The 27,690-nt window shown below is 43.8% G+C and overlaps 1 protein-coding gene across 1 annotated transcript in view; it reads right to left on the bottom strand.

The window, feature by feature from the left end:
• Positions 1 to 27,690, bottom strand: part of GPC3 (glypican 3) — a 400,650-nt gene that overhangs the window by 359,850 nt on the left and 13,110 nt on the right. Inside the window, exon 2 of the mRNA XM_082716734.1 lies at positions 9,896 to 10,057. Coding sequence (XP_082572860.1) covers positions 9,896 to 10,057 — 162 coding nt within the window. The remainder of the gene's footprint in view (positions 1 to 9,895; positions 10,058 to 27,690) is intronic.

The raw sequence follows: 27,690 nt of genomic DNA, 5'->3' as shown, positions 1-27,690 counted from the left end.
TAAGTCATTTTATTTTCCACTTTTTTGTGTTTTTTCATTTTCCCAATAAACATGTACAGTAGTTCCCCTCCTCATCCATGGGAATATATTCCAAGATGCTCTGTGGGTGCCTGAAACATGAATAGGGCTGAACTCTAGATAGACTATGTTTTTCCCTCTACGTTTCCCTATATGTACATATATATGATAGAGTTTCACTTATAAATTAGGCACAGTAAGAGATTAACAACAATAACTAATAATAAAATAGAATAACAACTATAAACTGTAATAAAATTTATATGAATGTGGGCTCTCTCTAAAAGCATTTGATGGTCCTGTACTCACCCTTCTTCTTCCTGTGGCGATGTGAGATGATAAGATGCCCACGTGACGAGATCAAGTGAGGTGGGTAACATAGGCATGGTTCTATAGTGTTAGGCTACTACTGTCCTTCTGACAATCTGTCAGAAGGAGAATCATCTGATCCTAGACTAGGGTTTACCTCAGGCAACTGACCCCATGGAAAGTAAAACCACAAACTGGTGAGGGCAGACTCCTGTGGTACTTATTTGTGTAGTCGAAACTTATTTTTTTTTAAAGATTTTATTTATTCATTTGACAGACAGAGATCACAAGTAGGCAGAGAGGCAGGCAGAGAGGAGGAAGCAGGCTCCCTGCTGAGCAGAGAGTCCGATGCGGGGCTCAATCCCAAGATTCTGGAATCATGACCTGAGCCGAAGGCAGAGGCTTTAACCCACTGAACTACCCAGGCACCCCAAAACTTATTTTTTAAAAAGAATATCCTGAAAAAAAGTTTGCTCTATTACTTTTAAGTGACATTATAATCAGGAATGACACATAAGAGCATATTTGGAAAAGCTGACAAGCGTCGCGAGTCTCATGATTCTTGGTCACAAAGTGTAAATCCGTGGCACTGAGCCTTCTTCACAGTGCTCTGTGAAGAGCCTAGATCAGGCTGGAAGAAAAGACACCCAGCAAGCCAGGGATTGGTGAGGCCATAAGCAGAGGCTGAAGCTCAGGTATAGCATAGGACATTTCATCTCAAAATGGGAAAGCTTCAACCTATTAGCTACACTCTTAAGATCTTCTAGCTGAGTGGAGTTTAAAACCTAAAAACAGGGGTGCCTGGGTGGTTCAGTCGGTTAAGCATCCGACTTCTGATTTCGGCTTAGGTCATAATCTCAAGATCATGAGATCAAACCACACATCAGGCTTCGTGTTGGGCATGGAGCCTGATTGAGATTCTTCTCCTTCTCCCTCTGCCCCTCCCCACCATGCCTGGCTTACTCTCTGTCTCTCTAAAAAAATAAAAATAAATAAATAAAACCTGAAAATAAATGCCTCAGGCAACAGGTTGTATTTATTTTTTCTATTTGGTCCTAGTGGTACTTGCTGCAAAGGATGCAGAAGAGTTGGAAATCTGTTTCTATTGATATTATTTCTTTTAATTCTGTATATGCATAGATGCACATGTGCATGTGCACACTCCCCTGGGGTGAGTATTTTCTAATATCTCACCTGGGGCTATAGCAATGAGATAGACTACACATTGGCCCTACCCTCAGAGAGATCATTCTCCAGTAAAGGAGACTCGTGTTAACAAAATATCCATACATGGATCACTACAAACTTGGTAAGTGTTAGAAAGGAAAAACACAGGATCCCAAGAGAGGGAGTACTGTGGGACCTGGTCTAGTCCAATGATTACATTTCAGTTAATCAGGTCCAGTACTAATGCTAAAGAACTTCCACAAATAGAGGAAGCATCATAAATATCCTGGTTCATTTTACCATTTTTGTTTTCCTTCCTCTCCTAATGCAACCCAATGGAATCAGAGTCTGCCATTGCTAGTTAGATCTTGAGGTTATGTTAACTCATTCAGACCACTAGGGGACTATTTAGAGAGTGCATACTATCTAGTCTTAAGTACACACACACAAACACACACACACACGTACATGCATACACACACAGAGAGGAAAAAGAAGAAAACACATACAAAGGTTATAAGCAATATTTTTCTGAATGATATGATTAGGAGTCAATATGCTGGAACCTTTTTTATATGAATCATAATTACATAAAAGCACAGAAAGCATTTTTTAATAAAGTATATGTACCAGATATGTCACCGTCAATGCCGCAGAGCAAAGAAAGATATTCCACCTCATCTACAATGATGCTGACAAACATACAACCGAGAATAACAGAAATAATGGCTGCCCTGCATTTGATTCCTACAGACCCATACAGAGTTGAGCTCTTCACAGCCCTCTTCTGAATTAACCCTGCTGAATTAATGGCTCGGAGAGAACTGACTTGCTCTGCAGTCACAAAGAGAGAGCTTAGCAGATCTGGGACTTTGACTCCAGTCCCCCCAAAGCCCAAGCACACGTCTGTCACACTACACTCCTCTCTGCATGCCTCATAGGCATCTTGCTCTTTCGAGAGGTTAAGGCTGAGATGCTACAAGGCTAGCCAGGGAGGCCAGCAAGACTGGTATCTGGTAGGCAATTATTAATGTTCAAATTTTAATTTAATTTAGAAAAAGATATGCGCTGATTTACCTAACTCCCTCACCTGACCTTCTCTTTGATCAAGAGCCATGTCTGCTGGGGAATTCATACAGGCAATCTCCTCCAAGAACCTCTACCCTCTAGTTGGAATTAATCTTCTCCAACCTCACACTCCCATACAGAGGCGGGTTTCGTGGGAAGCTATTGAAACCTAAGCTTTAGGGACCCACACTTGTGATCCTCCGTCTGGAAGAGCCAGGGGCATTTTGTAGCTTTTATTTTGTCTTCTTTTTCTTAAAGAGGGCCCCGAGATTGTATAAGCTTTGGGCCCCACAAAACCTAAATCTACCCTTACTCCCCATGGAAGACTGGGGAGTGCTAAATGTTTCTCACAGCATTTCTCTTAGGATGCCTTGTACCTGAGTTATTCGTGTATAAAAATCTTGGTTTCTAGAAGTTGAAGGTAAGCAGGAAGTGTTTTTTATCTTTGAATCCCCCACAACGCCTGCCTCCAGACATGCTAGGTCCTTGCTCAGCAAATGTTTTCTAATTAAGTACAACAGAATCCCCTTGCACGAAAGCAAGCTAGAATTGGAAAGGTTGCCCATGACCATGAAACAAAATACACAGAGGCAATATATAATATATAATATATAATATATGGTGGTTAAGGGCCCAGTCTCCGGAGCTGGCCTTCCCAGGTTCCCAGTTGCCACCTCTGCCATTTGTTGGCTGACCTTAGACAAGTCACTTTGTCTCTCGAAAGCCCCACTTCCTCCAGGTGAAGTGAGGCTAATAATAGTATCAACCTCAGACGGCTGCCGTGAGGTTTCAATGAGATGATGCCAGTAGAACACTTTCGAAGAGGAGACTTTCCATTTGATTCCCAACAACTCAGCACATGTTGGGAGAGGAGCCTTGCTTGATTCTAGGTAAATCAGCGCATATCTTTTTCTAAATTAAATTAAAATTTGAACATTAATAATTGCCTACCAGATACCAGTCTTGCTGGCCTCCCTGGCCTAAGCCCTCAACTTCCTTCTCTCCACAGTCACCCCACTTGTCCTACCTATCCCCACCCAGACTCACTCAAACCCAGCCCAAATGACTCCAGAGCCTGCCTTCTTAATCATCACACTCTGGAGCTGGACGGGGAACCAAAGGAAGAGTCCAAAGGCCTGGCACTTTGTTCCACCTTTGCTGGTAGTCTAGGTGTGAGCTGATGGAGCCTGGAACTCAAATCAGAGACGAGGCCAGCGGGCATCAGTGTGAGACCGCTGAGACCCAGAGAGGGCAGAGGGGAATGGGGTGGAGGAAGAAGATGCGAGGGAATGTGAAGCGAGAAACAAGACCTGGTGCCTGACTGGAAACCGGGATGAGGAAGAAGGAGGGGTGTGGGGCCACAACTCAGCCCCTGGAGGCCTCTCACAGTCAACAGAGGCAAAGGTGTTTTTAATTTCTACATTACTGCTTCCAGCTTAAAGGAAAATCATTTCTACCTCCACTCTACTGACAGGAGAATTCAAACCTCTCAAACATATGCTTCATTATACCGATATCAGGTACAGCAACTCAGTGAGACAGAAAGAGGAGGAGGAACATATGTTTTCAGAAAGTAAACAAATCCCAGTGGGGGCGGGGAAGGGTAGGGAGTAATCACGGGAGGCAAAAGTGGTTATTTTTCCTGGAAGCTTCTCGAGGACAGGGACAATGTCCTTTAATTTGCTTCATTGGGCCCACTAGTGAGAAAGTGGGCAGGAGCATGGCAGCCGTGGGGAGTGTGTCCAGAGCCCTGTTGAATGGAGGGGCATGGGCTGCGGTAAAGAGTTAATCTGTATAATCTCCTCACCTCATGTTGGCCGCAGAACAGTCTCCATCCGCACACTGAGTCATTTTTCTAAGCTCTTTTTATTAAAAAGAGTTTTCAGCCTAATGACTGACTTTTCTAAATCAATAAGAGGGCACAGTAAAGGTTTATAACTCCCCCAGCTTCTGGCTCTGCAAGAGCCACAGAATTTTGAAACCCACTTGAATCCGAAAGTTCTAAGTATGAAATGAAAATGACTTTAAACACCCAGTTTCCAATTGTTTGTCCCATAGCACTAATAATTAAAGAATCGCATTTTTTTAAAACTTTGTAACCAAAGTTAACTATCTCTTTGAGTCAGCGCCATGAAAGTACACTAATTAAAGCCAGCATCTTCTGAGCTCTGATGAGAAATTCACCCTTTTATAATGGGATTACTAGAGCTTTGCTGTACAGATGAGTGGTTTGATTAATAATTTACATTTTTGAGGCTATATAACCTGACTCATGGTCATGGCTTGCGTTCCTAAAATTCTTCTATCCAGTTTAATGTTATTACATTTTGCTCTGGCAAATGAATTAAGTTCTGATTAGACATCAGTGTAATTATTCCCCCTACATTATTTTCAAGGAAGCAAGGGTTGTGACAGGATGGCCAGTGGTCAGAGTCAGGGACTCGCTGGAGCTCAGCCCGCACACAGCTGGAGCATGCGCAGGAGAGCTGTCAGACTAGTCAAGGGGAAAAATTGTGAAATGGAGAAAAATTGCTCAGTGCTAACTTAAAACCCCCCCGCAACATTATAAAAACTAAATGAACAAATGATTGAATCTCAAAAACATGTTTATCAACATCCAAGCAATTATTTAGTCACATATTCACTGCGAAGGAAAAAAAAGCTTTGCCTGAACAGTTATTTCAAGCAGAAATGACTAGAGAAATTGCTCTGAGCTGATGGAAAAGGGTGTTCTACCCAAGGTCAATTTTATTTAGGGGGAGTGGGAGAGACAGGAATCTGACAGGGGAAAAAAAAGTATAAGAACTGCCAAGAGCAGATGGAAATGGGAAACAAGGGAGTGAAGAAACAGCAGCACAGAAACCCTGTCCCCCTCTCACCACAGCCCCCCGCATGTGGAAATGTGTCGTCTCTGCCATAGAAAAGAGGTAGGAGAAAACCATCCAGCCCCGCCATGATTCCACAGGCCAGACAATGCAATTAAAATATGGCCTGAATGTGACAAACCCCTCCCACTCTAGCTGCTTGTTTGTGTGTAAAATATTCCAGATAGGGGCCAGAAGAGAAGCTTCAGGAGGCTGGGGAAGAAAGGCTAGCTCCTGGCGGTATTGACATTTTGAACAGCACAGTTTCACATCTACGAAGGTACAAAACAGACCCCTTTTCCAAAGGCTACTTTACCTAAGTGCTCTTTCACCTGTGCACGGGATATCCACTGTAGGAGGCAAACGTGGGTGAATTGCATCATGGCCTCCAGCTTTACTGGGGCTCATGTCTGTAATGGACATGTGCCATTTATCTGGCATCCCCGGTGCTTTCGAGGTAATAGCTTTAGAGATAATAATGCTGGGACATGGACCTTTACAGTTTTCAAGACACTTTCATATACACTACCTCTCCCCTAGGAGGTAAGCAGGACTGTAATTATCACCCCCATTTTGCAGATCACAAAACTGAGGCTAATGGAATCAAAGTAAGCCCCTGTATTCATAAAGCTTACCAAGACAGAACTAGAATTAGAACTGAGATGCTCTGACTCCAAGCCCAGTGTTTCTTCCATTGCCTTTCAGACACATACTCCCCCAAATATATTTTAGCTCCTTCAAATGAAAATGTGAAGGAAAAGAAAAATGGTGCAAGTAACTTGATCTTTCTTTATTGATTCGCAGCCGTCACTACAGACATGGGCTATTGCCCCTCCTATAATACAGGGGCTACTGAGGCACGTAGGTTATCCCCCTCTACTGAATGTCCTCTGGACTGCCCCACTCAGTGAGCCCCCAAGTCTACTTTCATGTTTTTCCACCCTTCCTGGCACTCATAACTTCTTGCTGTTCATAGATACCTCCCTCTGGCATTCTTCCATAATCCTTCCACCTAACTCCTTAACCTACCGCCTGCTAGAAAACTAGAAAATCCGGCCTGTAAAAAGACCACACACAAATGTGGGACAGTAGTGGGTACTGAACGAACGAGGGCCTGAGAATTTCTCAGTGACCTCAGCAGGAGCTCTATAGCATTCCAGGAGCACAGGGATGTCTTCTGCTTAACCACTCTAGTTCTCCCCTCTGAAGAAGCTGAACTGGCTTCTTGCGGGTTAGGCAAATTCCAGAAAAGCTGAAGCGTGTTCTCCCTCAAAGTCAGGGGTACCTTGGGGAAGACTGGAATCATCCAAAATACAGAAAAATTTCCTAGGCCTATCCCCTCAAATACTCCCTGATGGGACACGTTTGACAGTTAGAATGCCATCCTGCAAGGAAAACAGAGCTCCAGGATTGAACGTGCAAAGGTGACGGAGAGAGGATAAAACATTAATTAGGAAGACCATGTCAGATGACAGCCCGGAAGAAGCCAAGGCATCAGTGAGTTTCCTCATCTGTAAAATGGAGATAATTACAGTAGGAACCTCAGAGAGCTGCTGGGAAAATCCAGCGAGAGAATTATGTAAAAGTAAGCATCATATAGCAGGCATTTAATAAATTGCCATTAGTAGTATTATCATAGTAATTATTATGAGGTAGGGGAGAAGAAAAAGAGACAAAAATCTTATAGTGGAGTTTTTCAAAAAGAATTAATTAAGCAGAAACAAAAAACGATTGTGCTGCCCCATTTTACTAAGCACATCTGAGTAAATTAAATTTAGGAAACGAGGCAATGCAAAGATTGAAAATAAAGAACAACTTTTTTTTTAATGCTTCAATCATTATCAAAACAACATTAGCAAGAGAGCACTCCAACCGCTGTAGCGAAGGGCCCCAGGCTCATTTATGAGGGCAAAGGCTTCTTGCAAACGAAGACATAAAATCCAAATTGAGGCAGTAAGGATTGCTCGTGGAACTGTGCACATATTTGCAGAAAGCATTCGCTGCTTAAATACCCCCAGTGTGGACGAGTGAGGGAATCCTAAAGAGATTGTGGATCTAGGCCAATATCAAGATGAGCTTTCTTCAACTTCATGTGGTGGGGAAAATAGCTTGCATCAAATTTCATAGAGCTGAATTATTGGAGCAAGGATTTGGTCTACCGGAATCTTGGGGAGGGAGTGTATTTTATGGAAGAAACAACTGGGCCCTCCCAATTCCAGCTCGTCAGAATAATAAGTAATCATAAGGGGGACAAAAGTGGCTCCTCTCTTTTTTTTAGCCATCAATAATACATCAGCTTGCCTCGGTCCCTGATTTTCGTCTTGTCCCTCCCAATGTTCGTTACAGAAAGAATTTGGGGGCGATGTTTCTACAAACATGGCATAATTGCCTTGAGGTCTGGGACCATGGTTTCTTTTTTCTTATGGGGTATATTTGCTCTAAATGGGAAGCAGGGAAAGAATAAGGGAATGAAACAAGAGAAAGAATTGAGTCCATATGGTGATGAGGTAGAAGGCCCCAGCCATGAGTTCAGACATCACTGAGTTGTCTCCATGTTCCTTTGCCAGACTTGTCCTCCTATGTTCACAACTGGAGAAATAATACATATTTGTGTGTGTACATGTGTGTGTGTGAGAAAAAGAGAGAAAAGATACAAGTAGTAGGTGCTACCCTCCCCCCTTTCCAGCCTCTGTCCACATGACTAGTGTCCAACCTCCACGCTAAGCCAATCAAAATCTGGTCAGAACTTCCTTTCTCTCCTCATCTCGTGCCTAGAAAACACAATATGCAAAATGGAAGACTGGAAAAAAAGATGGAGGACTGGGCAGAGACAGAAGGGCTGACACCCAAGGCCCTCAGAGGGCAGCCATTACCGCTACTCCACACAGTGGACTACCAGGGGTGCTCGTTCTCCCGCCCGCCTCCAGCAGGCCCACGGCTGTCAGGTAACACCAGTGGGCCTGGTTATTCTGCGAATGAAACCACTCACACTCCATTTTGAAAAGCCCCTGAACACCCCCAAAGAGTCAGATTCAGCTCTTGCCTTCGACAAAATTCTCTTGTCCCATCACTTTTTACCACCCCACTTTCAGTCAGCAGCTCAGCTCCAAAACCAATCTAAGAAGTACATGAATGGCACATGTATTTTTAAAACCAGCTTCAATTATTCATTTGATCGCCAAATTGTTAGTCTCCACAAACTCTTCACAAGAGTCTGACGGCATACGTAAGTGAACAAATACCTCACGCTTCTATACTGTATTTCATATAATCAACCCAACATTCCCTGAGGCTTTGACCCAGGGAACTATCATGAATGTAGGCTTTATTAGCTAATTGGAATAATTTTCTTAGCTAATTCTAAGATTTTCCTTGCAATACACAAAATAAGCTATAATCAACCTACCTTACAATTCAAAGAGGTTAATCCTTAACAAGGTGCCAGAAACCTACAAATTTGGAACGTCAGGTCATCAGAAGAGATTTTTCTATCTAAACTCCAATTCTCTGTAGAGCAAGAAAAAGAGAGCTGGTGTCCTGTGCTTCAGGGAAGACAGAAGCAAGCCCCAATATCTGTAATTAATTTCCCCTCCCAAGAGGCAGCATACCGAGGTAGTTAAAAATATAGGCTCTAAGAGCAAGGCCGCCTGGGTTCAAATCTTGATTTCCCCCCATTAATTAGTTATGTGGCCTCAGGCAAATTACTTAACCATTCTGTGCCTTGGCTTTTCATCCCTTACATGGGGATGCTGAAAGTAAGACCTACTTCCTAGGGTTATTGCAAAGACTAAAGGAACAAATACACAGAGAACATGTCGTCAACATTCCTAGCTGGGTCTTTGAACTGAAGGAGGTATTCTCCATCCTGCTGGGTTGGTCCTACTGGTCAGTGAGGAGAAATGGAATTTCTGACCCATCCTGGCAATGCCACCACAGGTCCCTTTATAGTCACACACAGGTGTAGTAAAGATGGAGACTCACAAAGAAAGAAGAGGTGGTCCACTCACACAAATGAGAAAACATAGCGCCTTTGAGCCAAGCTCCAGATCTCTCTGGAAATGGTCCCCGTGGTCAGAAGGAGTTCAGGCGTGTTCCACAACCATTCCACGCCTGGAGAAAACTGGTATTTAAGTAACCTCTTTTGTTGTTTTTTTTTTTTTAAACTGGTCTTCGGGGCTTGTTGATAGAAGATATCATTTACCCTTTCTGTAGGGATTTGTAGCCATCGCACACAGGTAAACAGAATGTCCTTGGACAATGACTTTGGACAATGCCTGCCTCTCCAAAGAGTGAAACACAGTGTCTCTAAAAGCTGTGCTTTTCCTGAAACAGAATCTCTCACTGGGAGGTTTCTCTGTCAAGTGTTAACGCTGGCATGGTCATTTATAAATTAGACTTAGCATCTGAAAGCCCAGCGCCCAGAGAATGATGCCAAGGGGCACACGTCTAAAATGATCCCCAGCACTCACCTTGGAAAACTGCGGCATTCTGGATGATCAAGAACTTGAGCTCCATACTTGCAGATTGAAGCAGCTGTTCCATGTTCAAGCGCGCGGTCAGTTGGTACTTTTCTTCCATCTTTCTGGAGCAGCATGTTGGACCCTTGGGGAGACATACTTGCAGATCTGATCCTGAAACAAACAAGGGTTTCACGTTTCAGTAAACAGAATGTCACACACACACACACACACACACACACACACACACATACACGAAGTGAATAAGGCAAGACAATGCATTTTTTAAAATACAGTAAAATCTTGATTATTCAAAATTAGTGTTTATCTTAACGAATCCCTGCTTTCTCCCAATTATCTTTATGACTGATTCTTTTTGAATAACCATTAGAATTAATTGCCTAGGTTTGACTCATAAATTCTGCACAAACCAATTTATAGCACCAAGTAGACGTCATTGAACACCGATATTTAATTTGTCCGTTAAAAGATTAATCTTCACTCCTACAATTTATTTTTCTTGATTATAATTTATGAATGAGAGCACAACCAAGAGGCAATTTTCAAAATTCCAGTTATGATTTCCTAATGAAATGTATGTCTGCCACCCCGGTGTGGCTTTTTGGGATAAATGATTAAAACATCAATATCTTATCAAAGCTTTGCTGTTGTTAACTAAAGGTCTGGGGTAAGATTCACAGAGGAAATATCCAAAGGACAACATCAACATTTTGACAATCACCAAAATCCCTTACAACGACAACATTCTAGCGCTATTCAAATATCGACCTCTGAACTCCTAAGTCACTTCCTTGCATCTCGCTTATGATGCATGGTATCTTTTTATTTCTGCAACTCCATAAAAAGTTGTCGAATTAAGAATCTCCTCGCTTATTCCAAAATTAGGGAATCAGAACCTCTTCTCAGTCCTCATCCAATGTGACCTTTGGTGGCATCCCTCCCAGTCGACCAGTTTCTTCTTCTTCTTTTTTTTTTTTTAAGATTTTATTTATTTATCAGAGGGGGGGGGGAGAGAGCGAGCACAGGCAGACAGAATGGCAGGCAGAGGCAGAGGGAGAAGCAGGCTCCCTGCTGAGCAAGGAGCCGGATGTGGGACTCCATCCCAGGACGCCGGGATCGTGACCTGAGCCGAAGGCAGCTGCTTAACCAACTGACCACCCAGGCATCCCTTGACCAGTTTCTTCTTAAAAGGCTCCCCTCCTCCCTTGTTATAGTGAACCTACCCCTGCCCCCCGCCAACACACATACCCCTACTGCTATGGCTACTCTTATCTGCTTTTCCTCCTCTTCTGCCTGTCACTTTAACATTACTGACCCTCCCTGCGTTCTACGTCTCCCCCCACACATGATCTCATCTCATCTATGGGGCTGCTGAACTCCCTAACCCAGCCCTCACCTCTCTTCTGAGCTCGAAAACTTCCTATCTGCAACCTCTCCATGAGCATCTCAAATTCAGCCTATTCCAAACTGATCTCTATGTAATTAACACACACACACACACACACACACACACACACACACATACAGTTCCATCTCTTGTGTTCTGTATCTCAGTTAATAAAGATCATCTGCCAAGTATCCCAATGACTGAAACCTTTGTCATTCTCAGCTCTCCCCTGGGGACACAAGGCATTTCTGCTCCGGTGGAGGTCTTCACAGCATATAAATGAAAATTCAAGCCAGGGGCGTAGATGAAAGTCATTCAACAAATATTTTATTGGGCATCTACCATGTGCCAAGCACCCTGGATATAACAGATATATACAGACATGCATATATAGTTTGTATATATGTTGTGTATATGTATAGTTTGTGTATATATTGACACACACAGCCAAGTAGTGATGAGTACTCCAGAGAAAATAGAACTACGGAAGGACAGCAAAACAAGTTGTGGTATATACATACAGTGGATTATGACTCGGCCATACAAAGGAATAAACTATCGATCCATGCTACCACGGCAACGGGCCCCGAAAACATTATGCAAAGCCACAGAAGCCACATCACAAAAACCCTACATACTCTACGGTTCCATTTATACAAAAGTCTCCCAAATGAGAATTAACCAGTAGTGACGGAAAGCAGTTCAGTGGTTGTTGGGGAGGGGACACAGGGCAGGGACGGGGCCAGAGTCAGGAAGTTTGGCAGAGCGATGGATAGATTCATAATTTTGGCTGCAGTGATTGTCTCCTAGCTATATGCATGTGTCAAAATTATCAAATTATACCCTTAAAATATGTACTTTATTGTATGTTAATCGTACCTCAATAAAACTGTTCTTTTTTCTATGTTTAAAAACCAAAGTCAGGGAGGTAGGGTAGATGGTAGTGGCAGCAACAATTCTATTTAATAGGATCGTCAGGAAAGGCTTCTTTCATAAGGTATCATCTAAAGAGAGACGAAGGAAATGATGAGGCATTCCCTGATTTTGTATCTTCTGCTAATACTAGCAAATATTAAGTCCAATCTCCCTCCTCTTCTGTAACTCCCACTGTACTCAGACTTTTCCTCCAACCAGCATTTGTCGAGATCCTTCTGTGGTGAGCATGCGCATCTCAGACCTCCTACTGTGCTGCATGTAACTAACTGATGGTCCCAGCTGCTGCGCTCTGAACTCACCGCCATGTTGCATCTGGGCCACCATCCCCAGGGCCTGCCCCAGCCGATGTCGGAGCATAACAAAGATGCTAAGTTCTGTGAGCATGGGCCTCGGCTGACGGGGATTTGGGCTCAAGGACTCCCCATTGACCTTGACAAAACTTTCTGAAAACGTTACTGCGGTCAAAGATTCTTCCTACTCTACCTTCCTTCTTTCGCACCCTCCTCCACAGGGTCAGACCTACACCACAGTGTGAGGGTCCTTCCAGCATCCTTCAGCTCCCTGCTCCTTTTCCTTCACAAATGTTTTCCCTCAGAAACCCCTTATATGTGTAGGGCCCTACTGGCATCAGCTTCTCAGAGGACTCAGTCGGACTCAAGGTCTGGGTGCCAAGCACTGTGCTACGTGGTGAAGGTCCCACGTTGAACAAGAGAGACATGGTCCTGACCCCAAAGAGCTCACTGTCTAAAGGGGTTGCCAGAGATAAATACCGAAGACATAGGAAATGAGTGCAATAAAGCAGCATAGTTAGTCAAGATGACAAAACATGTATATGAGGTAGAGGGGAAACTCTCCCAAAGTCCTGTGAGGTCTGTAATAAACATCAAATCTTCCTGAAGGAAAGCATACGCAGACATTTTAGACAGCTTTGTAACAACTGAGATTTTAAAAAATGGGGTGGTGGGAGTGTGTGCAGGAAGAGACTAGTTAGTCCTAAGTGACCAGAAAATTTCTTTCTATTACAGCTTATTTCCCTAGGAATTCCAGTTAATCACGACCTTAATGTATGTGTCCAAGTTCTATTTTCTTAATTTAGGAATGAAATTCATCAAGTGTTGCCTCACATGACATCACCGTTGGGAGTCCAGGATGTGGACTTCGAGCACTCCCCTTCCCCTTCCTCAAGGGAGCTGACAAAAGCAGTCAACGGAGAGCACAGATAATACATATCACCAAACCAAATCCAGCACTGCAATTTATAGCTCTGGATGGAAAGGTGATATTTAATGTGTCAAAATACAATTTGGGGTCTGGAGACACAGGGTTCAGATTTAACTCCTATAAATGTCAATCTCAGAGACAAGCCTTAAACTGATATTAAATACGGTCTAAGCTTAAAGGTTTTATGATTATCTTCTGAAAAAGAAAACAGAGCTAGTTCTAGCTCACTGTGTTCTTTCTACAGGAGGTTGCAAAATATAATGCTATTCTAGGAATAGAAAGTGATGCGGTTTACTGGACCACGAAGGCAAAGAGTCCCCTTCGGGAAGAGTGGCTAATCTAGATTGAAACAAGGTTGGTTGGGACACACGTGTAGATAGGAAAATCCTATAGAGAAGATACTTGCCATGTACCAAGATCCTGTCCATTTGACAATGTTTTATCTACTTTCTTGATAAACTGATGCCTAAGTCATATGTGTTTAAAATAGCTGTATTTGAATACATTCATAAAATTCAATGTTATTAAAAAAAAAAAAATCCTTTGTGTTTCTCAGTTTCCGCTGGTGAGGACTTCCCGTTTTCGGGAATGGTAGGGTTTATTCGGCAGCCAGCTCTAGCCAGCGGGAATCACAAAATAATGGGGCTCAAATCTTTCCTCTGTGAAGTGCCATGAGTTGTTAGGTCTCAGAAATAACAAATCACCACTCAGTGTACCTGCAGAAACCCAGGACCACCTCTTTGAATCACTATGACACCAGTTTGGTTTGCCTTTGATGGGTAACTCATAGAGTAACTTAGAGATTGCATAGTGCGGCCCTTTCCCTGGCTTGGGCAGGTCTTATCATTGTAAAAATGCCCACTCCCTCAAGAATTCATTGAGTCAAACATCTTGAGAGAAACAAAATATCAAGTGAGAATTTATGGGAAAAGATCTCAAACATCATGAAGAAAGATGTAGCATAAGAAATGTACATAGAGTAACATCTACCTTCCCTCCCAGTTAACACTACCTGAGCAATCAATAAACCAGTACAACTGATCTGGGGGCTAAGAGGTAGCTAGAGTATTTGAGGAAATAAACACATCTATAAGCTGAAACAAATTTCGAATTTCCAAGCCAGGAATACGGAAATATACGCCAAAGGGAAAAACATTTTAAGTACATTTCATATAACTCACAGGCCAGCACAAGAGAACATAAGGAACAAACTGGACCAGGAGAGCTAGACATGCCTAAATGAAGTGACAATAATGAAAAATGAACCATTTCAATGCAGGAACAGAGGCATAAAAGAAAGCAGAACCAAAAGAAGTAAAGAAAGAATTTAGAGAGGAATCCTCATCAATGAAACAGAGAATTACTCTGGAAACCAAATCTCAAGTGGGATTAATAAAAAATAACCAAGTGCAAATGACTAAGGAGGTACACCAAGAACTGGTACATACTTGTATGAATGAAAGCAGAAAGGCCAATTCAAGAACTCAGACGCAACCTACAAAAGACACAATAAATAGCAGAGCATTCTGTAGGGATGTCAGGAACAAAAGAAGGTTAAGGGGAAATAACTCCTTTATTGGACAGAAAGGAAAAGTAATCATTGACCACACTCATCAGAGAGGTGCTCACATTTTTTTATATAAAAATGGAATTCAGCTAGGAAATGGGAATAGAGACAAGCAATATAGCCTGGGATGGAGATGAGGAGAAGGCTCAACAATTGACTATTCAAATGAGCCATAAAGGTTCAAGTCTTTGGAGCTTAATAACTTTGGATTCCCAGATGCTTAAAAAAAAAAAAATTTTAACTGAAGTCATTACAGGGCTGCTAGTTCCCATTTATTTTGGAGGATTAAAAAGTGCCTTCATACTATAATCTCCTCTCCCAGATTTTCCATTCCTGAAGAACAGAGAATGACACCCATCTCCTTGGGATGCCCCGTCTATCCCATTCAGCCCTGTGCATATAGTGTTGAATTAATGAGGGCCGCAGATTGAGAACGCTGGTAAAAACAAACAAACAAACAAACAAAACCACCTTTGTGTCTCTCTGATCTAAAACAAGGGAGAGGAGACAGATGACCCTGAAAATTTTACATCTGTGCGCTTAACTTTGATCCTGGAAAAAATATCTTTAAATACCACAAAAATCAATTTCCAAACATCTTGGAGATACACAATTATAAATAGAGGTTTCACTTGAAGGAACTATAGAGTAATTTATTTTGAATTATTTTGAGGCAAGGTCTTCCTGGAACACTGGGTCCGAGTTTGGGTCTGACAGCTGAAAAGGGATATTTGGGTTATGGCCATAAATCCTCTAGAGGATTCTTGCCACATGGACCCATACTGGGCACCCTTATCATTGCTCCCCCTCCCAGAGGCTAGGCCACTGGGAGACCACAGCAGGCCCTTTCCTAATGTGTACTCTTGTTTCAAAGGATGGCTTAGCCTTGGCTACCCGTGGCCTTGCTTTCCTGACCTCCACCCATCCTTTGGGCCCAGTTCTTGTTCTTTTTTGACTCCATTCAAGAACTTGCAGCCACAGGCTCACACACTCACCCAGAGACCCCATTCCAAGCCTGAGCCTTGCCCCTAATTGGAAGAGGAGAGCGAACAATGTGCTATGGGTCTGTCTAAATACATCTGTTTATTGGATTTTATTCCAAATCAGCAAGTAGTAAATGGCCTGAAGGTCAGCATCGTGGCAGGCACCATGGGCAGGAAAAGATCAATCACGGTGTGCCCCTCCCCGCTTTGTCGAATTGCTTATAAATGTAGTCCTACCCCACCACTGGCTAACTATGCAAGCAAGGGTAGTCATGGAAATTCCACATGTCTTTCTGTCCTTAGCTCTAAAAGGGGATTATCAATAACCCTTACCTTATAGAGTCATTGCAAGGGTTGAATGTGATGATGTGGGTAAAGCTCTCACCTTCTTGGCACACCACGGGTTAAGTAACATTAAAATAAACAAATACAAAACTCACACAAAGAGACCAGACTTTCACACAAGAATAGCTAGAGAAGAGAAAAGGTGACAAAATACGCAATATCTTTTCTGAGGTGATGGAAAGAGTCTCTATTTTCTTTGGGGCTAGGAGTTACACAGGTGTGTACATTTGTAAAAACTCATTAAATTCTTCACTCAACACGGGTATATTTTATTGTTTGTAAATTATCTCAGTCAAGGTGATTTTTAAAATATGTCCTATGGACAACATTTGCTAGGTAAATGAATGCTCACCAGAGACTGTGGGAGCCAAACGGGACTTCTAGGGGAGGCGGGGATTGAGCCAGATGGGAAGGATTTGGAAAAGCCCAGGGATACAATGGTTTGGCGGCAGCAGCGTACTAGGGCAAGACTAACCTGCCTGGAGAGAAGCTGGAATCTGGGGCACAGCTAGCTTCTCAGGGCAGAATGTGAGTTTGGACAGAAACCTGTGGGCTTGGCCCCATAGGCAGTAAAGGCCCACTGCTGCTTCTAGAACAAAAGCATAATGCGTGGAGGAGAGCTGCGTAGGCAGATGAGTCTTAAGCCTGAAATTGGGAATGGACTAAATAACCCCTCAAGGTCACTTCAAGCCTGCCAGTTCTCTAATTACCTTTATTGTGTTCTATACATTGGTTATTTTACTCAACTGCAATTTTACTAATGACTATAAATTGTCAAAAATCCCATTAAAAACACAATAAAGAACAGAAGAAATATTAATGTAGACCTCATTCCTTATACTTTCCTAAGAGCAAGATAAAACATATTCAAATAGCAACAGAAGAGGAGGAATCGTCAGGGCTCAGTAACAATGAAAATTGAAATCTTTTCTATATATATATATATATGAATATGATGATTTGACACATTTCATTGCCAAGGTCCGCTTTGTGGCAGATTACTTTTTTTGCTAACAAAGGTACATTGTGCTAAAAAAATGATGTAATATCATCATTAAAGTAATATTAAGCAAAAGAATGAGTGATATCCCAAACTGGTTGCTTCGTGACTTGTAGGGAAAGTAAGAGATGCCTATTAAAATTATCCAAAGGATTAAGTGCAGGTTGCTCTACTAATGAACTAAAAAAACATACCAGGCACTTTTAAAAGATTTTTTTTAAACAGAGGACAAGTCAATTAGCCATCCAAAAATATTAACTAATTTCCTTAGCATATAATAGTGACTAGCTATTAGAATGGTGCCTTTTCCCCTAATTAATCATTATCTAAATCAAATCTTACACGCTCATTAATTTCTCACTAATCAAGATAGGAATACAGATTAAAGAAATGACTGCATTCAAAACCAGTGTGGAAAGTGATGATTGCTGGTGGAAGAAATCATCTTTGGGAACCCAGCTGAAGGTTACCCTTCTGTTATTTAGCCTGAAAGAACATGACCTTGCAGAGGGCACACCTGGGTATCATGAGCTCTGACTTTAAATCAGAGATCATGCCTGGGGCCACCACAGACTGTCTCTGTAAAAGGCAGGCCAAAGTGTCGCTACCACACTAGAGTACTGGGAGTTTAAAACAACCCTGGAGATAAGCCATTCTCTAAGCCTGAGAATTAAAGAATGAATTACCTTTATCTCCACTGCCAACTGTCGATTAAGTGCGTATCATTCCATGCCCAGTGAAGGTTGAATTCCTAGACCGCTACACTCCCCCACAAACGGGTTCTTTCTGGACCCCAGTCCCAACCAGCAGTCAACATGTGCTCTGGGAATACAAATTCACTGATTACACTCAGCCTGCCAAAGTGGCGAATGATTCATTCATCCAACATTTACTGAATGCCTACTTTGGACCAGGGCCTATCCCCAACTCAAGGAGTACAATAAAGAACAGGACACAGTCCCCGTCAAGGAGAGGGACTTCCAAACTAACTAGAAACCTCTGGGTCATTCTAGACACCTTACTCGCCCTCATTCCCTGTAGCCAAATGCCACTAAATCCCACTGGCTCTACTTTGCAAATGTCCCTCATCACCCTGCCTCGTTTCCCTTGGACAGCTCTAAGAGCCTCCACATGGGTCTTCCAGCCTCTGCCAGACTCTCCTCCACCTGAGCCCCAGAGAGATATGCTAAAGGACATATCTGATCCCATCATTCTCCTTCTTAAAAGCCCTTCAAGAAAATGGAGCAAAGGGGTATCTGCGTGGCTCAGTCCATTAAGCATCTGACTCTTGATTTCAGCTCAGGTCACTACCTCAGGGTCTTAAGATCAAGCCCTGCATCAGGCTCCGCACTTACCAGGGAGTCTGCTCAGGATTCTCTCTCCCTCTGCCCCTCCACACGCACTGCGCCCCAACTCACGTACTCTCAGAAAGGAGGAGAGGAGAGGAGCAAGAGAAGAGAGCCGGGGCACAGGGGTGTGTAAATGCGTGGCACGGCCGGGAACGGCCAAGAAACCTGGTAAGGCTACAGGGACAAGTGAGCTGTGCAGAGTGGCCGGAGCCCAGAGGAGCTCTGAGAGTCCTGCTACAAGAGGATGTCCACCTATCTGCGGTTTTTTTCTGTTTATCTTTACAATTTTTTCCCCCAGCTTTACTGAGATAGAATGGACTCCTGCTTATCTTTGGACTGGATTCTCACAGGATGGAGGGTTTATGGGAGCAGAAAGAGTTGTACTCCACAAGCTTTCTGTCCTCTGAATTCCCACAGTATCCTGCACCCTTTATGAAGACACTTATCACTCTAACTTGCATCACAGTTAAATCTGCATGGCTTATCGCCACCAGATTTAAGTTCCTTGACGCAAAGACCCCTGACTGACTCATCTTCATATCTCAAGGGGCCCGCTGAGGTTTGGGCTCGATGCCCTCCCCTTTGACTTGGAACCAATGCCAGAACTTCGGGAGAGTTCAGTTTTAAAGGAACTAGATCAGATTAACTGATGCTGCTACGGCAAATTCTAGAAGAATGGTATTCCAGGGAAAATGAAGGAAGAGTCCTCAGAGCCCCCCCTCCTTTCTCTCTCTCTCTCTCTCTCTCTTTCTCTCTCTCTCACACACACACACACACACACATTCTTTAGACTCAAGGAAAAGTCCTAATAAAAACAAAATTGGGTTGGAGAACAATGCCAGTTGGGATAAAAATCTTTTAGTTTAGAATTTTGCCAGAGGGACTCAACTAAGGCAATTTCCCTATCTCCCTGAGTCACTCTTTCACTAATTGTTATTCTATTCAGATAAGTAGCTGAGATCCCATCTTTCAGGAGATGTATAATTTTTATTTTTCAGATACAATCTTCAAATATGCAGACCTGAATTATAGCTGAGAATTTCAACACCCTAGGCTCGATCTGAGCGCCAGGCCCTTCCCCCTGTGTATGAAATCACACCGGGGGCAGGGGAAGACCCCTTCCCTACCCAGACTAAGGTGTTCTTACCTGCTCTGCCACCAAATCAGCTGTGTGATTTACCCAAAGACCTTCTCAAATCCAGGCCCAGCTAAGGTCACTTCAGAGCTGAGGGTCTACATTTCCCAACTGTAGATCGATCGCTAGTCACTGAGCCCATTCTAGACTGGGCATTGGGAGGACACACCAAAAAAAAAAAAAAAAGTTTGCTTCTGCCTTTCTAGGAAGCCTTTGTCAATAGCACTTGGCTCTACATGAACATGGATATGGGGTCAAGGCCAATGACTCAGGCTTACAAAGCTTGACTCCATGTAATAACTGCATTCCTCTCTACATGGCCCTTTGTCTCCAGAGGCTAACTAATGGCAGAAGCTTCCTTATGGGATGGTACGTGGCGGCAAAGGGAGGACCTGCGAAATCAGACCAGTGGGGTGCGAAACCCCATTTAACACCGGTGTGATCATAGGCAAGTTACTTCCTCTCTGAGACTCCATTTCCATATCTGTAAAATGGGGACAAGATCACTTACCTCTTGACATGGTTCTGGGGATTAAATTAAATTTATTTCATGTGTCCCAAACACATGGCTCCATTTCTGGCCTCCCCGTTTTGCTCATGTTATTCCTGTCCCTAGAGCGCCCTTTCCCAAGTTTCAGCTCTTCAAGCCTTCTCACCCATAAAAGTGTCTCTTTCATCATGTTTGCCTACCCTACCCCAGCTACCCTCCCCACCAAATAATCCCCAAGGGCTCACACTTTGGACCTCTAACACCACATTTTGCAATCTAGATGTTATAGCTATCAGTATACTCTTCGTATTCCAACTATTAAAGTGCACGTTTCTGGGGACAGGAACTGTATCTTGGCCATCCTTGTGTTCCCGGACATGGCCCAGTCCCGAGTATATGGTACGTACTCCACAAAGGCTTGTTGGGGGAATGAACGAGGACTCATCCTGGATTAATCAGGTGGGCCCTAAATTTGATGACTAGTGTCCTTACAAGAGACACACAGACAGGAGACATAGAGAAGTGAAGGCAGAGGCAGACGCTGGAGGAACACAGCCCCCAGGACAAGACAGGCCCGAAACCTCCAGAAGCCAGAAGAGGCAAGGAAGGATATCCTCCCCCTAGAGCTCGTGTGGAGGGAGCGTGGCCCTGCTGACACTTAGATTTTGAACTTCTGGCCTCCAGAACTGAAACATCTGAAGGCACCAAATCTGAGGCAATTTGGTAGGGCAGCCCTGGGAAGCTAATGGCCCTACTCTCTCCCTCAATGCCGCCTATGAGTGTCTGCCTAGCAGTATCGAAATGTTTCCTCACGGCAGAGTTAGTGCTCTGGTTAGCCACTTTCCTCAGGTTTTTGTCTGAAAGTGCAACACCCCTCAAGGCTGAAGAGTTTACTTGGGATTTTCATCCAACATGGGAAAGAAGAGAGTGGGCAGGCAACCCAAAACACCCGGATGGGGGTGAGGGGGAAATGTCAAAGAGGAAAGATTTTTTCAAAAAGATAAAAGAGACTCAAGCCAAATTTTATCTAGGGTCAGCCCTAAGAAAGTCCCACTGACAGAGCCCAAATGTAACTTGAACAACAGTAGTCCCATGCTAGAAGAAGGAGAAGCGTTATAGAAGCAAAAATTCCTAATATTGCCTCCGTCCTTGGCCCATATTTCAGAAAGTCTGGTAAGGGGGGGTGCTCAGACTGTGGCTCAGTAGGTGAAGTGCCTGACTCTTGATTTTGGCTCAGGTCGTGATCTCAGGGTCATGAAATCGAGCCCTGCATTGGGCTCTGAGCTGGGGTGTGAAGCCTGCTTTGGATTCTCTCTCTCCTTCTGCCCCTCTCCACCCTGTGTGCTGACTCAATCTCTCTGAAATAAATAAAATCCTTAAAAAAAAAATTGGGGGGGGGTTCCTCAGACCAATCCAAAGGCCTTATTCTCAGTGCTCGGCCGCCTCTGTTTTCTTCTGCTTCCCCAACCAGGCATATTTCAGATACACGAAGAATCGTGTTCAAGCTCCTAGCAAGTAGTCACGAACAGAGCCAGGCAACAAGGGAAGATGCCGACCCAGCTGGGAGCCCAACTGGGAATGTGGCTGGTGTCTCCCTCCCAGTCTTGGGCCCTCGGGAAGATGCGGCTCAACCAGCTCCCAAGCCAACCTCTCCAACGCCCAATTGCCCTTCCTGTTAAGATGCCTCTCCCGGCTCTAATGGTTAACCTACATTTCAGTTTCAAGCCACTGCACCTTGTAATTACATTCTCAGCCCCTCTAAATAACCTGTGCCTCCTATTTTATCTTTCTTCTTTCCCGACGCGAGGAACCTGTGGAAGAGGGAGGGGGTTGCCTTGTTAGTGCGACACACGCACGGCACCTGAGCAAAAAGGCAAACCACAAGGAAACCAAACACTCTTGATCCTTGAGAAGCCTCGCTGTCACTCTTGTCCCTTTTCCTACCCTTCAGCAGATCCGAGCGTCTACACTGACGTGCTCTAGTGCTGTGGCATTCATGCCATCTTGGGGAATAGCTGTGTAAATGCTTTGGAGCATTCGTGTTAGAACTGGAGACTCTGAAGGACTTGGAAGCACAGATTTTCCTCCTCCTCCCCCCACCCCACCCCTCATGTAATAGGAATCAAAATCCCCACTAATTGGCCCTCCTCCTGCATGTCACTGCAGTCTAGACTTGGTGGCAACCCCTTTCCGTGGAAGAGATTTAATGAAGGAGAAAGTGCACGGGAGGGATGCTGGCAAGCAAACCGTTGCAGAGCAGCTACAGGAAGCTTGGAGACATGAGGAGTTCTTGGTAAGCTGAGATTGAAAGCTAAAGAATATTGTCTCTCTCTCTCTCTTTCTCCCTCTCCCTTTCACATATGCACACGTTGGTATGTCCACTCTACCCTGAGCCAAACGTCTCCCCAAATCGAGGAAAATCTCAGTTACTCAAGCAACACCTAAAAGACTTTTCAGTGATGGCTCACTGATGACTGCTTTCCTCCTTGCCTTCTTCAGGAGATACAAAAAAACAATGGATTACCCAAACAAGTGATCTGAGGATTGCTCTTCCATCCCCATGATTTCACTGAAAAACTCAAAAATTGTGAAGAGTCACTCCATTCTTCCATCAAGCCGTGGGTGATGCAGATACAGAGCTCCCCAGAGCCCAGTGTGGGCTCCAAGACGCAAGCCACACAAAGCAGACCTGGGTCTGGGGGCTCCCTGTGGGTGGCCAGTCCTACACCACCTGCCTTCAGACCTTCAGAAAACCACCCGCTCTCAAAACCACAGCAGTTTTGTTCAGGAATATTTGCCTCATTTAATGTACTCTTTTTTTTTTTTTTTAAGGGACGAGTGCAATCAATCAGAGAAACTGTGACACAGGAACTATGGAGCCACTTAGGTCCCAAACTGTGCTGACCACACGTGTCTAAGCAGTGCTGGGTTCAAGGCACCCGATGCTACAGTCAGCTGGGGCCGTGATGGAAAAAGGTTGATGAAATCACTGAGGCAGCTCAACTCCTAGATGATGACCTTCACTGAACAGGAAAATCAAATGCCCATGACCCCCACGCTGCCTGCCGAACTCACTCAGGACAGAGAATTCCCACAGATCCAAGCCACGGCTCCTGGCCATGTCCTCCTTCTGCCTCTCCACAGATCTGGAAACACCCATTCCCAACAACCCCCACCACCCGCACCCCGCCCCTGCCCCCCCCCCCACTGCCCATGCCAGGTCCTCAGCGGTCTACCTGTCCACCTCCCCCACCGAGAGCAGAGACAGTGGAGTGTTGGACTTTGAATCCCCAGCATCTCATGCAGGCTGGGTTCTCAGAACTGGTTTCAGGAGTAATTCCCGGAAAACGCTGAGCCCTTCCCAAGGGTAGCGATTAGGAACAGGGCTCTGGAACCAGACGAAGTGTGATTCATTTCAGAAAAAATATCTGTCCTTGGCCAAGCCACTAAACCTCTTTAAGCCTCAGTTTCCTCATCTGCAAAATGGGGGAAGTAATGCTGCCCACCTGGTAGTGCTGTGGTGAGGATTAAATGGGATGTCGCCCATAAAGGGCTTAGCACAGCGCCTGGCTCAATAAATGTTAACGATTATTAGCACCGCCCCCACCACAGGTGCTCAATAAAAACTCGCTGAATTGAAGTCACACCAGTGGGAATGACTAGCAGATGTGAAAGGCGGCCTGGACTTTTTTTTTTTTTTAAGGTTTTTCCCACCTCACTCTGCCCCAGATGACCTCTGAGATTTTCTTTCTTTCTTTCTTTCTTTCTTTCTTTCTTTCTTTCTTTCTTTCTTTCTTTCTTTCTTTCTTTCACTTTACTTTACTTTACTTTACTTTACTTTACTTTACTTTACTTTAAAGGACCAAATAGGAGGATAATCAGGCTCCGGTCTTGGTGATCTTTAGTTTTTCATTCAGGGCAGAAAACCTAACCTGGCAAAGTCAGGCAGATGATTTTCTGAGACCTAGGACAAGGCTATTAAAAACTCTAAATGGAAGTTGTGTAATGAGCATGAATGTGAATACATTTAAATTTCCTCGAGATCCAGAATCCTGCCACACCGTGACACATATTTCTAAGTGTGCTCTTGCCGACGTGAGGAGACCAAGGCCCTAAAAGTGAGCAGGATTTCTTTCAGGCTGGGGGTGTGGAGGGGACGCACAATTGTCATGAAAATTAACCCCTGAAAATGCACAGGATTTTATTACCAAACGGATGCCTGAGGAGATTACTAGATTTTTAGGGTCTTTACTATCAAGAGAGCAACCGGCATGCCTGAAATAATTAAGAAGAGACTCAATTATCTAGTAAACTGAAATTTCAAACCACCCTGCTTACCTAAATGAGAAAAGCTGCTTACACTAAAGCGTCATTACTTCTATTTAGACAAGCCTTAGCAAAGATATACAAGGAGCTAAAGAATGGGACCCCACATTCTTCCCTAAGCCACAACAATGCCTGTTTATGTAAATAGGATTTTCAGTAACAGGACAGAATCTGGAAAAAAAATGTTTTCATTATTGTCTCTGAAAAAAATGCAAATGCAGAAGATGAAAGTCAAGGGGCTTTCACTCTAATGGGCCCTGAGTACCCTAAAATATTTATTCTGTGCCAGCCTGAGCCTGGATTCCAGGCGGTTCCAACAAACAGGCAAGGACTCTTTCTCTGCAGAAATGTCCGAGTATGGTCTGAGGAGGCATAAGGCTTTCTCCGGCTCCGCGGCAAGTTGGAGTGCATACGGATTCCAAAACTCAGTTTAAAAAGAAATAAAAGTGGTAGTAGGTATCTATTTGTGTTTTTTTGGCAGCAGCTTCCAAAGTCTGGGCCCGAACATAAATATACTTGCCTCCATCCTCACCATCTGACAATCAAGCCCCCCCCACACGTGACCGTAACAACCTCCAGGCGCAAACTACAAGCTCATGTATGGAGGCTATTTATGGAGGAACTAAACAAAGAAGGAACAGACTATTAGCAAAACTAACCAGACTGTTCATAATTTTGGCGACTCTTGCGATCTGTTGGAACTCGAGCGTCCCACTCCCTCACGGTTAGGTACTGATAACGACACAGATACTGCACAGCCAGAGTCTGAAGCTGCGCCTGTAGTTTTTTGGTTCAAGAACTCGGGTTTTGACCCGTACTCTGTACATCAGCCTTCCTGTGGCTGTTCAGGCAGCTGATAAGAGGCAGAAATCCTTCTTGCTCATTAGGCCATTAGCTGCTGTTAAGCAAAGCACTGGGGCTGGGGAGGGGGGTGTTCAGTGGCCCAGAGGAATGTGCTGGACTCCACATATAAAGCCAGCCTCGATTTGGGGTTAAGAATTTAACCTTAAAAGGCTGACAAGTCATAAATTTGCCTGAGGTTCATATATATGTGTGACTTTCACAGTTTATATTTCCTAGCCAGGACTCAAAGTCAAAACATGCTCCTGATTAATGAATGGTACTAATTGTTATTCCTGACTTGAGAACATTAGTCTTCATCCAAAATATTTTCTTTAAAAACACACAATCTCATACCTAAAACTCTCTGGCTTTGGGGAGTTTGGATAACCAGTTGGAAAAAAAAATAGGAAGAGGAGCCTAACGTTATCTGTTCCTTGGTGCTACCATTTTGGTAGTCGAGATTGACTCAAATGCTTCCATTTCATTGTGTCCATCAAGCAAAGTGCAAAGGAATGTCCTCCAAATCTAAACATCTGAGATAAAGCAACCATCTGTGACTCAACACAAAAAACGGAGCGGGGGTGGGGGGTTGTGGGGGGGGTGGCGGAGGCAAGGGTGGTGGAGGCAGGGCTGAAGTATCTCCCAGCCCGTTTTGTCTGACTTATCTTGTTAAATATTTATACGTAGGTGCATAACCTAACAGCCTTGGCCAAGCTTGGAAGAGATAATAGACACAGAACAAACAAAAGATCCCCCTAAGTATAAAGACGAAGAAAAAAAAAAATACCAAGGAATAGTCCAACTGGAAGACGCTCTTTAACCTGAAGTCAAATTTGAAACTAGGACAATAAAATCCTGCAAGTGACACAATGTCCTGAAATGCGGTTCACTTCGCCAGGGAAAAGCAAGCTGCATTTGGTTAGCCTGCGAGCTAAGTGTCAATTTCGCCCCACATGAGCAGGGTTTTAAAGGGGCTCCCTGATCTTCAGAAAAAGGAAAGGCAGTTCGGTGGAAGACAAGAGATTTCGAAGAACAAAGATGCAATTTGCATTCATTGAGAATTATGACAAAGTGAGAGAGAATGTAAACTACATAGCGATGATCTGAGATACTCCAGTCAGATATATTTAGCCTGGTGCTATCTGTACAGAAACCCTTTTAAATGCTCAGAGTTCTTAGAAAGTGGAATGTAAATTCATCGGTGCATATTTTAGAGCTCTGCATTTCCAAACGAACTAAGGAATCAAATTTCGAAATATCCCCGGGAGAAGTAACCAGGTACCCAAACCAAATATGCGGGCAGAAATGGGAAGGCTGTTTTCTCTCCAGAATCACTGAGGGCAAGCGGATGTGGAGGAGGCAGAGGAAGATGGGGGCAGAGAGAGGAGAAAAGGAAATCAGGAGCTATAGGAAAAGGAAACACAACTTAAAAACTCAAATACGGAGGAAAATATAAAACATGCCACTCCTCCAGTTTTTTTGGAGAACAAGAAACACAAAACCATTCAATAAATATAACAAACCATAAAACACCTTCTGTTCTAAATTATAACCAGTTGAGAGAGAGCGTGAGGATAGGAAGGAGGAAGGCGAAAAGGGAAGATGTGGGGAGCAGTCCTGCAGACGATGAACCAGGGTCGGGGGGTCCTTGGTAGCTTTGGAGCTTTTCTGAGCCCCAGAAGGGCAGCAATGGTGTGCTCAGAACGCCCCACTGCTCCTCTTAGCTACGGGTGTCCTAGTAACTCAGGCCTACTTCTTGTCCCTCTACTCTATGAAATAAATGGCGATGAACTTTTGGAGAATCCCACCAAGAACTGTGAGTCAGCAATACATCTCTTTGCCACTAGGACGGAGATTGAAAATAAAACTGTATATTGCTGAGGGGTGGAGAAAGGCTGAATGATTGACTAAATGCTGGTTCCAGCTCCTTCCAGCTTTGTGAATGAGGCAACCTTACTCCCTCAAAGAACAAAGAAAAGGCAATCTGACAGCTTTGGAAGGCCAAAAGAACCTTCAGGCAACATTATTAAATTGACCCACAGCCCCGAAGTTTCAAAGGCAAGAAATGACTTGGATTTTAGAAATTAACACTTGTATAAAACCTTCGAATTCCATGGGGAAAAATAAACCTTTATTTAAGAAATAAACTTTGAAGTTTCAGAAGAAAGCAGAAAACCGGTTTCTGAAAACAGAAGGGACTATTG

The sequence above is a fragment of the Mustela nivalis genome (assembly GCF_964662115.1).
Source record: "Mustela nivalis genome assembly, chromosome: X".
Classification (NCBI taxonomy): Eukaryota; Metazoa; Chordata; class Mammalia; order Carnivora; family Mustelidae; genus Mustela; species Mustela nivalis.
This window is presented reverse-complemented; position numbering and strand designations above follow the sequence as displayed.